We start from the raw sequence: 14,725 nt of genomic DNA on the forward strand, positions 1-14,725 counted from the left end.
TTTTTCTCTCCAAGCAGATTACTTGGTTGCTGATGGGTGGGGACTATTCGCAGTCATGTTGCTTAGTGGCAAAATGGCATAATGGGTCAGTTGGCCTTTATCTGTCTTTTCATCTTTTAGGCTGTGGGAGGGCAAAGGGTTAATGCTCGACTCCAAGAAAGGGCTCTTTCAGGTGATCATATATTTCACCCCTTGCCACTCATTGGTAAACTGCCCTTATCCCATTACAGGAGCGGCCTTATCCATTGCAGCTGCCCAGGCACTTCCACCTGGGGAAATATATAGGCTAGCCATATGATTTTACAGCAGTACTGCTGCCAGATATTACCATTTGGACTTCACCAGCCGATCAGTCCTCAGTAGGGGAGTTTATTTTTTGTAAATCCTCAATTATCGCCTCATAAGTGTATCTTCTTATAAGGGACCATAAATAATTCATTTTTTTAAACAGTAATTACTTCTTCCCCATTTCACGCCTCCATAAACGTATACTGTAAGTAAAATTATGGAAATTGATTATTTATATACTTCGTCATCACCAAAAGTACACCATCTGTATAAAGCACTCTATATACTGTAGCGGAAAAGGTCTTTGATTCAGTTCCCGGAAGTGCCTCGCATTGGGTGATTGACAGGGTGACCTCACAATTGCGAACTGGATACATTGAAGTAACCATTTAAAGCACCAATCGCCTCGCGGTATGGGCGGGGCTCTGGGGTCCTTGAAAGGATGCGGATTGTTCGGCTTTACCACGGGCAACGGGTTCCAGGAGAAAGTGGAAGTACAGCAAAGGCCTTGGGCAGCAGGAGGCAAACGAGCGCAGGGGATTAACGTGCATCTGAACTGCAGCTTCGCCTGCTGGAAGTGGGGGAGAGCGATCCCGGGATCGCTGGCTGTCAACCCGATTCTGATTCACACTTGACATCTTTGTAACGATGGCCAAGCGGTGACTTGAGTCAGCCCTCGGGGTTTACGGAATCGATGTTATGTACCAAAGTAAAATGCCAGCATCAAGACTAAAATGGAGAAAACGACGCGCAGATGTTAATTCAGACAGTGAATAGCACAGGCGCAGAGACCGCTTATGCAAGATATGAAATGAAACTTATTTTATGACAGTATTACATTCTGAGCAGACATTCGAGAGGCGAGCAACGGACCCTCCATCTATTTTAGATGAGAATGTCATTAGCGCAGAGGGTTTTAATGACCTGGCTCTTCACCTTGCTCTTCTTAATTGTAGTGGTGCTGAAATTGGACGATAAAGCTCCTTGGAACTGGTTCCTCATCTTCATCCCGCTCTGGATTTTCGATGCCATCCTTTTAGTCATGTTGATCGTAAAGATTATAGGGAGATGCAAAGCGGGCTATGACAGGAACGGCAACAACCTCAAGAAGAAGATCTGGTACCTGTGCGCTATGCTGCTGAAACTCGGCTTTCAGCTGGCGCTGTGTGTCAGACTGGAGCAATTCGCACAAATGAAACTCACTTTCGTTTTTATACCGCTTTGGCTCTTACTCATCGGAGCAATGGTTGAGCTAGGGTACAACATCTATTCTATGAGACAAGACTGATTAAGCGGACAGTATGTAGGTTTTGGTTGCCACCCTAATTGCTGCTCCAGAGCCAGTTTATTTGATGCGGGAGGTAATAGAAGTAACCTGAAAGGCATGTTGACTGAACGCTTTTAAAATCTAAAAGAACTCTCCCGGACTGTAAATGTCATTCGTCGTGCTTCCCTCATGCACTGTGTGAAGTCATTGTAGTATAATATTTATGTAAATGTGATGGTTACATTTTTAAAAATCCTGTAAATGAATACAATTCATGACGGATTGAAACAGGATGTAGTTAGACCAGGTGTTAGTTCCAAGCAAATACAGTACACAGTATTTTATGCAATTGCCATAATTTCGTTAAATGCTATGCTGATAATATACAGCTACTTCACACATTCAGCGCTGTCGGTAACTACAGTATATACTTTACTTTTTATGGAAAGTTAAAGTATATGTGCTTAACGCTTTAACTTTCCTTAAGTATAAAATACTTTAATTATAACATTCAGAAAGTAGCCTTATTCTTGCTATCTTCCATCCTATGATTGGTAAATGTGGCCCTCTAATTGACCCAATCAGTTTATTGCATGGACCAGCGTGATCGGACAAAGGCTACAACACTGACTTGCGGCTTATCCAGACCGCAATTTATTTGGCAAACTGTTTGTTGGTAGCAAAGAATTGCAGTATTAGCAAATCTACACAAATGCCAAATAGCACACACATCTTTCTAGGCCCACGATGTATTAAAACAATAAAGCTGAAAACAAAAAACTTTGCTCCATTTTGCGGAAATATTTCTGAGACTAAACAAACGAACATGAGGAAGATAGGTTGGGAAAGATGTGTGCAAGTTACAATGAGCAAAAGGGAATTATTGCCAACTGCAAACTATGTAGTGTGCAGCAAGTTTTGCAGGCTGGTGCAGTCAACATCGTTATAATTGTAGCAGTGTTCATCCCACCCATCCAGCAGGCAAGATAGAAAAGTAACAGGGCCGTCAGATTATAAAGGAGCAGAGATGCAAATGCTCCTCAGCCCGAAGAAATTGTCAAGGAAACTCAAGTCATGGACACCATTAACACCAAACCCTACCTCTCCACCACTCTCCGGACCCCTGCGCTGGCAGACTGCTTGTTGACCTCTAGTTCTGGATGAGTCCCAATTTCATTCAGCTAAAAATTGGGAAGACTGAAGCCATTGTATTTGGCCCCGACCACAAATTCGGTACACTCGCCCACCAACTTACATAGATTGTACAGCACAGGTCATTCAGCCCAACTGGTCTGTGCCGGTGTTTATGCTCTGAACAAGCCTCCTCCCACCCTTCTTCATCTAACCCTATCGGCATAACCTATGTTTTCCTCCCTCATGTATATCTAGCTGTGCTATTTGTCTCAACTACTCCTTGTGGCAGCAAGTTACACATTCTTGCCACTCTTTGGGTAAATAATTTTCTCCTGAATTCCCTATTGGATTTATTGGTGACTATCTGAAATTTATGGCCCCTAGTTTTGGTCTCCCCACAAGCGGAAACATCTTGGCCTAGAATTTGCAGTGGGTAATAACAGCAAACTAACAGTGTCCGCCACTACTGCCCCTCTGAAACTGACCGCAACGTCAGGATTTAGTGCATGTACATCTAAACATGGAAATCCTGAAGTTGCAGTCAGTCATTCACTGCTCTGACGCTGTGGACCCAACACTGCCCCCCCCAATAGCCGGCAATCAGTATAATCAGTGAAACTGATGAAAACGTGGGCTTTTCCCCAGTAATATTGCTGTTAAATACCTCATTAAATGTTAAGCCTTGGAATAGTTGTAACTGGGGTTTTAACAGCAATAATTGTAACTGGGGTTTTAACAGCAATAGTTGTAACTGGGGTTTTAACAGCATATCGACTGCTAAACAAACATTATGACCCTGAAAAACTAATTTTTATATTTGTAGTGGCAAATTTTTCCATTATGATAAAAATTACAATTTATTTTTTTTAAACATTTGTTCATTAATTTTCAGGTTCTACCTTATCCCCATGTGAGAGCCCCAATCTTTGTTTTGCTCTCTAACATTTTTAATAAATCCGTATAAAAACAGCTTCTCATTTTCTCGTTTCCTGTCGGTGAGAATTCTGCAATTCTGCTTAGACGTTGACGTCACAGTAGCATCCCACTAGGGATTTCCACTAGAGCACTGAAATCACTTGAATGTCAAAAAAGGAAAACTTCTCACCACAGAGATCATGAGATTGCTGCTGACCGCAAATTCCGGGCCCTATCTAACATCTACCCTATCAAACCCGTTCACAATTTTAAAAACTTCCATTAGGTCACCCCTTAGCCTTCTATTTTCTAAAGAGCCCCAGCCTCTTCTGCCTTTCCTGATAATTATATCCTCTCACTTCTCAGCTGAACTCATCCAAAACTATCTTATCCCGCTCACCCATCACCCTCTTCCTTGCTGGTCAGTCAGCATCTCAACTTTAAAGAATCCCTCCATGGCCTTACCCCTCACCTCCTCCAGCCACACTACCACCCAAATTCTTTGTTTCTCTGACTCCAGCTTCTTGTGCAGTACCCCCCACCCCACCTTTGCCCCATCACTGCCAGCCATGATTGATGTTAATCATCAATGATGGGTCAGCATTGCACCTTGTCAGTGATGTTGAGAATGCAGGTGGTCGGTCACGTTAACCAAAACCAGAGTGAGTTCCTCAATGGTAGAAGAGAGGTTTTTCCAGCTAGGTAGCAGTTGTACAGATAAAGACAGCAGGCTCTGGATTTTTGCAAACATTTTGTCCAGTTACTGGGCAGATTTGACAGAGAGGAAGTTTGGCTGAAGGGTAGGTGTCAAATAACATCCACATAGGATATAGTGTATAAGAATGCAACAAGCATAAAGTGCAAGAGGTAATAGGTGTAGGGGAAACTAGGGGACCAGAAAAGAGCAGTAACTGGAAAGGCTTTTTTTTAATTCCTTTATGGGATGTGGGCGTCACTGGCAAGGCCAGCATTTATTGCCCATCCCCAATTGCCCTCGAGGTGGTGGGGGTGAGCCGCCTTCTTGAACCGCTGCAGTCTGTGTGGTGAAGGTACTCCCACAGTGCTTAGGTAGGGAGCTCCAGGATTTTGACCCAGCAACGATGAAGGATCGGCGAGATACTTCTAAGTCAGGATGGTGTGTGACTTGGAGGGAAACTTGGAGGTGGTGGTGTTCCCATGCGCCTGCTGCCCTTGCCTTTCTAGGTGGAAGAGGTCGCGGGTTTAGGAGGTGCTGCCGAAGAAGCCTTGGCGAGTTGCTGCAGTGCATCTTGTACATGGTACACACTGCAGCCACGGTATGCTGGTGGTGGAGGGAGTGAATGTTTAAGGTGGTAGATGGGGTGCCAATCAAGCGGACTGCTTTGTCCTGGACGGTGTTGAGCTTCTTGCGTGTTGTTGGAGCTGCACTCATCCAGGCAAGTGGAGAGTATTCCATCACACACCTTACTTGTGCCTTGTAGATGGTAGAAAGGCTTTGGGGAGTCGAGATGAGACACTTGCCGCAGAATACCTAATCTCTGACCTGCTCTTGTTGCCACAGTATTTTTGTGGCTGGTCCAGTTAAGTTTCTAGTCAATGGTGACCCCCCATGATGTTGGTGAGGAATTTGGCGATGGTAATGCCATTAAATGTCAAAGGGCAGTGGCTAGACGCTCGCTTGTTGGAGATAGTCATTGCCTGGCGCTTCTGTGGTGCGACTGTTACCTGTCACTTATCAGCACAAGCCTGAATGTCGTCCAGGTCTTGTTGCATACAGGCAGGGACTGCTTCATTATCTGAGGAGTTGTGAATGGCACTGAACACTGCATTCATCAGCGAACATCTCCGTTTCTGACCTTATGTTGGAGGGAATGTCATTGATGAAGCAGCTGAAGATGGTTGGACCTAGGACACTGCCCTGAGGAACTCCTGGGACTGTGATGATTGACCTTCACTCACCACAACCATCTTCCTTTGTGCTCGGTATGACTCCAGCCAGTGGAGAGTTTTCACCCCCGATTCCCATTGACTCCAGCTTTACTAGGGCTCCTTCATGCCACACTCGGTCAAATGCTGATTTGATGTCAAGGGCAGTCACTCTCACCTCACCTTCTGGAATTCAGCTCCTTTGTCCATGTTTGGACCAAGGTTGTAATGAGGTCAGGAGCAGAGTGGTCTTGGCAGAACCCAAACTGGGCATCAGTGAGCAGGTTATTGGTGAGCTTGATAGCACTGTCGGTGACACCTTCCATCACTTTGCTGATGATTGAGAGTAGACTGAGAGGGTGGTAATTGCCCTGCTTTTTGTGGACAGGACATACCTGGGCAGTTTTCCACATTGTTGGATAGATGCCAGTTGGCACATCATTTTTAGGTATGCCTGGTGCTCTTCTACACTCCTTATTGAACCAGGGTTGGTCCCCTGGCTTGATGGTAATGGTAGAGTAAGGGATATGCCAGGCCATGAGGTTAGATTATGGTGCAATACAATTCTGCTGCTGCTGATGGCCCACAGCGTCTCATCTGTTCTGAATCTATCCCATTGAGCACGGTGGTAGTGCCACACAACGATGGAGGATGTCCTCAGTGTGAAGACGGGACTTCGTCTCCACAATGACTGTGCAGTGGCCATTGCTGCCAATACTGTCATGAACAGATGCATCTGCGACAGGTAGATTGGTGAGGACGAGGTCAAGTAGGTTTTTCCCTCGTGTTGGTTCTCTCAGCACCTGTCGCAGGCCCCGACTGGCAGTTATGTCCTTAAGGACTCAGCCAGCTTGGCCAGTAGTGGTGCTACCGAGCCACTCTTGGTGATGGACATTGAAGTCCCCCAGCCAGAGTACATTCTGTGCCCTTGCTACTCAGTGCTTCTTCCAAGTGGTGTTCAACATGGCAGAGTACTAATTCATCAGCTGAGGGAGGGCGGTAGATGGTAATCAGCAGGAGGTTTCCTTGCCTATGCTTGACCTGAAGCCATGAGACTTCATGGGGTCCGGAGTCAATGTTGAGGACTCCCAGAGCCACTCTTTGCTGACTGTATACCAGTGTGCCACTACCCCTGGCATGGTGGGGATGGAGGAGTTTGGGACAGTGGCTGAAAGGTATGATTCTGAGAGTATGACTGTGTCAGGCTGTTTGCTTGACTAGTCTGTGGGATAGCTCTCCCAATGTTGGTGCAAAGCCCCAGATGTTGGTGAGGAGGACTTTGCAGGGTTGACTAGGCTGGGTGCGCCGTTGCTGTGGCCATAGGCAGTGCCAAGGTCGATGCCAGGTGTTCCATCCAGTTTCTTATTTTGTTTCGTAGCTGTTAGTTACAACTGAGTGGCTTGCTAGGCCATTTCAGAGGGCAGTTAATAGTCAACGACATTGCTGTGGGTCTGGAGTCACATATAGGCCAGACCAGGTTAAGGTTGGCAGATTTCCTTCCCTAAAGGACATTAGTGAACCAGATGGGTTTTTACGACAATCCGATTGTTTCATTACTGATACTAGCTTTTTTTCCAGATTTATTTAATTAACTGAATTTAAATTCCTCAACTGCCGTGGTGGGATTTGCACTCACATCTCCGGATCATTAGTCCAGGCCGCTGAATTACTAGCCCAGTGACATTACCACTACGCGATCATTCCCTTGTCAGCATTGCTTCATTACCAGCCAGATCCTCACAAGCGCCTGCAAACAACAATTATTCTGTGGGAAGGGAAGAAAAAAATCATACAATGGAAACAAGAGCTTTCCTCCTGGATCAAATAGGAAGATTTTTGTATTTTTCTAATAACTTTAAACAGACAAAGTATAAATTTAGAATTAGATTCAGATAGCTGTTGCGGGAAAAATGGTTCCTTCACCTCTGTGACTTGGCGTGGTCAATACATGGAATTGCCGCCGAGGCACTAAAGCATAGCGGAGAAGCACTACTGGCGCGAATTCATGAACTCATTTCTCTTATGTGGAAGGAGGAGAGCATGCCAGGGGATCTCAGACGCCGTAATTGTGACCATCTTCAAGAAAGGTGACAAGTCCGATTGCGGTAATTAGAGGAGTTTCCCTGCTATCTGACACAGGGAAAGTCATCGCAAGAATCCTCCTCAATCGCCTTCTCCCAGTAGCCGAAGAGCTCCTCCCAGAGTCGCAATGGGGACTCCGTCCACTAAGGGGCACAATGGATATGATCTTCACCGCATGTCAATTACAAAGAGAAATGCAAGGAACAGCACCAACCACTGTACATGGCCTTCTTTCATCTCACAAAGGCCTTCGATACTGTCAAGCGTGAGGGATTATGGAGTGTCCTCCTCAAATTCGGCTGCCCTCAAAAGTTTGTCACTATCCTCCGCCTGCTTCACGACGACATGCAAGCCGTGATCCTGACCAACGGTTCTACTACAGACCCAATTCACGTACGAACCGGGGTCAAGCAAGGCTGCGTCATCTCACCAACGCGCTTCTCAATCTTCCTTGCTGCAATGCTCCATCACACCCTCAGTAAGCTCCCCACTGGATTGGAGCTAATTTACAGAACAAACAGGAAACTGTTCAACCTCCATCGCCTCCAATCCAGATCCAAGGTCGTCCCATCCTCTGTCGTCGATTTACAGTATGCAGACGATGCTTGCGTCTGCGCTCACTCGGAGGTCGAACTCCAAACCATCGTAAACACCGTCACCGAAGCATACGAGAGCATGGGCCTTACACTAAACATCCGTAAGACAAAGGTCCTCTAACCTGCCCCCGCCACAGTGCTGCCCTGCCCCCCCCCCCCGATTATCAAAATCCACGACAAGGCCTTGGACAACGTGGACCACTTTCCATACCTCGGGAGTCTACTGTCAACAAGGGCAGACTTAGACGACGAAGTCCAACACTGCCTTCAGTGTGCCAGTGCAGCCTTCGGTCGTCTGAGGAAGTGTGTTTGAAGACCAGGACCTCAAACCCGGCACTAAGCTCATGGTCTACAGGGCAGCAGTGATACCCGCCCTGCTGTATGCTTCAGAGACATGGACCATGTACAGCAGGCACCTCAAAGCACTGGAGAGGTACCACCAACGCTGCCTCCGCAAGATCCTGCGAATCCATTGGCAGGATAGGCGCACCAACGTCAGTGTTCTTGCTCAGGCCAACATCACCAGCATCGAAGCTCTGACCGCGCTCAATCAGCTCCGATGGACGGGTCACATTGTCCGCATGCCCAATATGAGACTCCCAAAACAAGTGCTCTACTCGGAGCTCCGGCATGGCAAGAGAGCCCCAGGTGGGCAGAGGAAACGCTTCAAAGACACCCTCAAAGCCTCCTTGAAAAAGTGTAACATCCCCACCGACACCTGGGAAGCCCTGGCCCAAGGCTGCACAAAGTGGAGAAGCATCCGGGAAGGTGCCGAACACCTCGAGTCTCTCCGCCGGGAGCAAGTGGAAGCCAAGCGCAGGCAGCGCACATCAACCCAAACACCCCATCCACCCCTTCAACCACCGTCTGCCCCACCTGTGACAGAGACTGTAGGTCCCGCATTGGACTCATCAGTCACCTGCAAACTCATTTTTAATGTGGAAGCAAGTCATCCTCGGTTCCGAGGGACTGCCCAAGAAGAAGAACATGAAGTTATTCTGCTTCATCTAGTTTTATTGAGAGTCAGTTCAATTCCTTTTTTCTGGTGTCGATGTCCATATTCAAAAATTAATTGCAGGATTTGTTTAAGGGGGTAATGTTTCAGGATTTTAAAAGACCTTTCTTCGAAGAATTTTAAGATTGAGCTCTGTTTAAGTGATTTCAAATAGGTTTTTGAAAAAATAGGCACTCTAGGCCTATTAGTCAAGATGGCATCCATTGATTAAAAATATCTGCTATTCTCAAACCCCCCCCCCCCCCCCCCCCAAATAAAAGGGCTGGGGTGGGGTGGGGGGGGAGGGAGGAGAGGGTAGCTGGTTTTATTGACCGGCCTATTGGCAAAACTGACCTGGAACTCTGTCACAGCCCATACTCTGGTTGGGAACAAAGAAGCCTTTTGGGCAGTAAGGTTTAAAAAAAAACTGCACGGTATAGGTCTGGGGCCCAGAGCTGCAGTTAAATGTACCCTAGAAAGAAAGGGAATACTAAACAGGTCAGCCAGCCCACAAAAGGAACAAATCAGTTTATTATTCAAAACAAGAAGTGAGATTGAGTGAAGTAAATTTAAATGGTTGACTATTACTCTGTATGTTCATTTGGTGTCTGAAATAAAGTAGCTTAACAATTTGCCTCTAGCCTTGCCTCACCAAGTGTTTCAGTCCACCTTCAGAATGATTGGAGAAGCGGACAAAAGCATGTGAAAGACAACATCCAGTTCAGATCACGAGGGAATCCTACTGTTACAGGTTATATTAGGCAGTACTGGCCCTCTCCTGAAGTCATAATACTTAAACCACTTCCAGGAGTGACCAGTACTGCTGTACCTGGATGAATATTTAAGGCAGACTTACTCCAGATAGCTTGGTTATTATTTCTTTGAAATGCTACTAGATGCAAGTTTGCAGACTGGGCCAGTAAACAAATTCATTTACTTTAGTAGCTAACTGATCCCGGGCTATCTTGAGGGGACAATAGTCAATTACTCAAGATGCAACATAAAAGGCTTTTTTTGGCATAAAGACACAGACATAGCTACCCTGTTTTAGTTCAGCATTCATTATCTTCATTTCAGCTCAGTTTCTAGAATTGACACTTGGATTCTGTGTGCTGGGGGAAAATACATCTCACCCACATACAAACATCACATCGGGAAATCTATGCAAGACTGTTTCCTCCCAAAAGAATTGCAGTTTATCAGATCGCACAAGAAATACACTGAAGCAAAAAAAATACCAACAACCATTTCTATTTTAAGTATTTGCAACATCAGTAATTTGCTGTGTGTAGTTATTTTATAAATACTGTTAGTTTTAGCTGGAATGGAACAGTCTGCCAGTGAAGTTTTATAACGTGAAAGTGCTTACAATCTTTTAGTCCACAGTATTAACTTTTTGCAGTGCTCAGCATACACCAAGTCTTAGGTAGGGTTTCCCACCTCAGATGAGTGCATCTGTCTCAAAGTATTGTTACTGACATCAATTTGTTTATTGCTAATTTCACCAATGTATCAGACTCAAATGGTGCTTCTGACATATACTTTGAGAAATTAGTGTTCAATCATCAGTGGATTTTGGTAGTGCCTCAGACACCATAGAAATTGCTTTATCTGGGCATAACTCAACAACTTCAACTGGATTAAAGCAGGACTGTTCTTTGATGTCTCTTCTGATTATACGTCTTCTAAGCAAAGCCTGAAAATGGGTAATGGTCAATAAGGATTGTTCTGTCCACCGATTCATTCTTTTCTATGACAGTACTGTATTACTACAAAGTGGACAAATGACTGAGCAATAAGTGTCCTGTGGAAAGTTACGCCATCTTTACAATCTTCCTGGCAAGTGATTTCTTATTTTAAAACCCCCCACAAAAACACAAGTATTTAACAAAACATCTATTAACATTTTGCAGTTCTGATGAAAGGTCATCTAACCTGAAATATTAACTCTGTTTCTCTCTCTACAGATGCTGCCTGACCTGCTGAATGTTTCCAGCATTTTCTGTTTTTATTTAACAAAATTTTCCTTATGGTTCAGTTTGTACAGGCAACTTGCAAATGGACCATACAGATCAGAAAGTCCCAGGCCCAATTCTTGATTGCTCTCAGGTTAAGCAATCTTAGCATGGTGGCAGAAAAGATGCTATGGTTGGCCCTGGGAGAGGAAAGTCAGCCAGAGATCCTGACCAGACTGTAAGCTAGCAACTCCTGCGGAAAGTGAATGCGAGTAGAGGGAAGGACAGAATCAAATTTAGCTGTGATGCCCCCATGATAGAATACTCACCGTTTAGGGTCACATGTTAAGAACTACTACTTTGGCCGTACTGGAAGGCACTTGTGCAACTGTAGTCCTACAGGAGTCATGCCTTAAGGAGAGGGGAATAAGTGAACATGTGTGTAAGGTTAAATTATGACCAAGTAAAAAGCACACATTACTGAACAGAAGGGCTTTACAGAATAAATATAAAAATCTAGAGTATGAAAAAATTTGAAAACTATCACGAATCTTGTCTGAACGTTGTAAATTAATTTTTTCCCCTTGTCCTGTTGAGACATCAACTCCCACAGGTCTCTCCAACCTGGTCCAAAGACATTAGAGCTGAGCCCAATCCAGTCTTCAGCCATACTTTTCATTATAATGATCAGAAGCCAGAAACCTAGCTAATCTTTCCTTCGCCAACATAATTACTACTGGCCCAGCTGAGATCAACTGGCGTAGCATACAGCAGTGATCAAATGTGGGACCCCCCTGGTTTGTATGGCTTAGGGACAGAGATTTTTTTATCTGCTAACCATTGGAATGGCAATAATTCAAATTTCTTCCCACAAAGTGTGGTAAACCTTAACGTGCATATTCACAGAACAGTGTAAATAGTATGTTCTGTGAATATGCACGTTAAGGTTTACCACTTTGTTATCAACTCATGTTATCAGGTCAAAAAAACATTCCTCCCCATGCAGTGTCATGGTATTCCCATGCCCATAGACTTGATAACATGATATGCTCTTAGTTTGCGGGGGGACGGGGACGGTGGAGAATGCAATGGAACAGGGATTTAAATCCAGCCCAAATTATGTGAAAGGTTTGCTCCATAAACCAACACTAATTAAAACTGAACTGAATCTAAGGTGTCATATTTATCCTAAGATCATGGTGACCTTTCTTACATCACACATGTAGGGCTACTGCAGGAAATTGTATCCAATATTAATTTGAGTTGCACAAAGGCAATATGTATTTAAGGTACACCATTATGTGCAGTCATGCATCACAACAGACTGACATGAATTATTTGAAAATGAAATTGTTTTAAGTCTGAAGAGAATACACAATAATTCAGAGCTGCCACCACAACACTACATGGGGAGGAATGGTTATTTGACTTGATGGCATGATACGCTCTTAACAGTGTGCGTGTTTGGGGGGGGGGGGGGGGGGGAAGAGAGAGAATGTAATGGAACAGGGTTTGGTCAACCTTGCTGCAGTAGGGAAATGACCCACAAAAACAAACGATACAATGTAATTGTGATTAGATCCTGGAGCTTTTAACTCTTCCCTGTCTAACTGCAGATGCGGAGAGATACAACAGCCTAGTGAAAAGGCCCTGCACTCTGAGATGCTAGAACGACAACTGATTTTATGAAGACCGAGTGTATGCTGTAACTTAGCGAAGAGACGGAGAACCTTATAAACCAGCTTCAATGGGGTACTAGCACTTCAGTGTCTTATACAACACCACATAATGAATACCTTTATTTTTAAATCTAGATTATGATAACTTTGCACTCAATTCCCTTCTTCCCTCCCCCTGGGAGAGAAATAAGAAAGAAAACTCTGATTTGTCTGCACGGTTACACAAACTTCGTCACGTCTACATTAGGCAAAATAAAATAATGTAGGTGTAAAACAGCCAACGGCTACTACTTATGTATTTAAAAAACATTAAAGTACACTGAACCTTTATTAAGTGGTTCAGATTTTAGTTTGAAATCACACTACATAATTATAATAAAAAATGTATTTACACTACTGTGTTGACACAAATACCAGTATTCAAACTTGCAACTAGGTTGACATAAGCTCTATGGATAAGCTTGAATTTGGAAACAATTTTGGCTCAGCTTACAAAAAAGTATATGCCGAGGTCAACTCTGCTTCTACCCCCACTACTTTTTTATCTAAAAATAAAAAAGTAATATTTTTTAAAACTTTTTTTTCCATTTAACCTGCAGTGTGACAGTGCACCTGCCCCCTAAGTGCTGTTATGTTTCACAGTTATGGACAGGCACTGAGGAATGTTACAAAGCTACATGTACTTTTCTGTCCTACCATGTAACAGTCTTAAGAACAGTAACAAGCTTGCCCCACAGAGCTTACATAAGCAAGAACATATATTGTACGTCACACCATTGTTAAGATACATTTAAAAAAAATAAAAGCTCCAAAGAATATACACAGATATCAGTAAGAAAAGTTCTGTTGCTACTCATGCAAATCTGGGTTTACTGAGGGTAGCTGTTGTTCATCTCCACAGTCAGTTTGGGTGTTTGAACACACATGGTCTTTTGACTCAGTCACAAACTGTGATTCAGTGCTTTCAGGCTCCACTTTCATTTTTGGGAGTTCTGTGATATTAAGTTCTGTTTTGACTTCTTGATGCTTTGCATCTTCAGAGGTAATGTCATCCCCCTGCTTTTTGTCCTCAGTCTCCACTTTGATAACTGGGCACTTGGTGTCTGCTGGTAATTCTGAGCCTTCAGAAGCACATTCTTGAGCAGGTGGTTCTCCTATGTCTGGATGATATTGTTTCAACCTCACATGCCATGCTAAGCTGCATACTGCAGAGACAGTCTTGAACTGGTGTACAACGTTCCGGGGAATGAAATATACATCATTGTCATACAGCTGAATTCTAGCATAGCGAATACCTTCTCTTCGTATCTGGTTGAGCTTTGCATCATCTACCCACTGAACACACTAAAAATGAGAAAACAGGGTTCAGCAATGAAAATTGCAATAAGCATTTACATTAAAACAGTAGTTTCTGGTGCACATATGCAGAGGCAGCAATGATCTTGTTTCCTAACCTAGTAGTTAGGAGAATTAATTAAATGGTTGCTCATTTGGGTTCACCTGCCTGAGTTTCACCAGTTCTCGATTTGTCCACCAGATGGAGCGTGCCTTGCTGTGGCCAAACACTTTCTGGGGATAGGAATCTATAATTGGTCTGGCGTACTATGGCCCACATCTGTCACTCACGTGGCTGGAAAGGCTGCATTGCTGACATCAAGAAACACAACCCATGTGTCTTCAAGTACATCATTTATTTTTCATAAAAATGTTGATTTTTAAATCAATTTCTTAGCCTAATTTCTCTCTCCCTCTCTTGAAGGCACTGCCTAAATGTGGTGTACTGTTCAAGCCCTATATTTGCCTCAACCAGCATCCATGTACATGCAATTTTTAAGCAGGATCATTGATTATTAATCAGGGGTGGAAACATTGGCAGATTTTTCCCTTCCCCAAGCCAGAAGTACTGAATA

The 14,725-nt window shown here is 44.1% G+C and overlaps 3 protein-coding genes across 3 annotated transcripts in view; 1 reads left to right on the forward strand and 2 right to left on the reverse strand.

Annotated features, from left to right (window-relative positions):
* LOC147105734 (protein PHTF2-like) overlaps positions 1–11,484 on the reverse strand; it is a 159,190-nt gene extending 147,706 nt beyond the window's left edge. Inside the window, exon 1 of the mRNA XM_086010406.1 lies at positions 11,466–11,484. The gene's annotated coding sequence lies outside the window, so the exon portion shown is untranslated. The remainder of the gene's footprint in view (positions 1–11,465) is intronic.
* LOC147105735 (transmembrane protein 60-like) lies at positions 623–2,335 on the forward strand. Its single transcript, XM_086010409.1, has one exon. The coding sequence runs from the start codon at positions 1,178–1,180 to the stop codon at positions 1,574–1,576; it is 399 nt and encodes a 132-aa protein (XP_085866535.1). The 5' UTR covers positions 623–1,177; the 3' UTR covers positions 1,577–2,335.
* A 1,613-nt stretch (positions 11,485–13,097) lies between the features above and the next one.
* The window catches only part of LOC147105736 (lysine-specific demethylase RSBN1L-like), a 48,589-nt gene continuing 46,961 nt past the window's right edge, over positions 13,098–14,725 (reverse strand). The window contains exon 7 of the mRNA XM_086010404.1: positions 13,098–14,159. Coding sequence (XP_085866530.1) covers positions 13,665–14,159 — 495 coding nt within the window. The 3' untranslated portion in view covers positions 13,098–13,664. The remainder of the gene's footprint in view (positions 14,160–14,725) is intronic.

Source organism: Somniosus microcephalus, chromosome 17 (assembly GCF_052327205.1).
Source record: "Somniosus microcephalus isolate GS21.2 chromosome 17, FLI_Smic_1.0, whole genome shotgun sequence".
Lineage (NCBI taxonomy): Eukaryota > Metazoa > Chordata > Chondrichthyes > Squaliformes > Somniosidae > Somniosus > Somniosus microcephalus.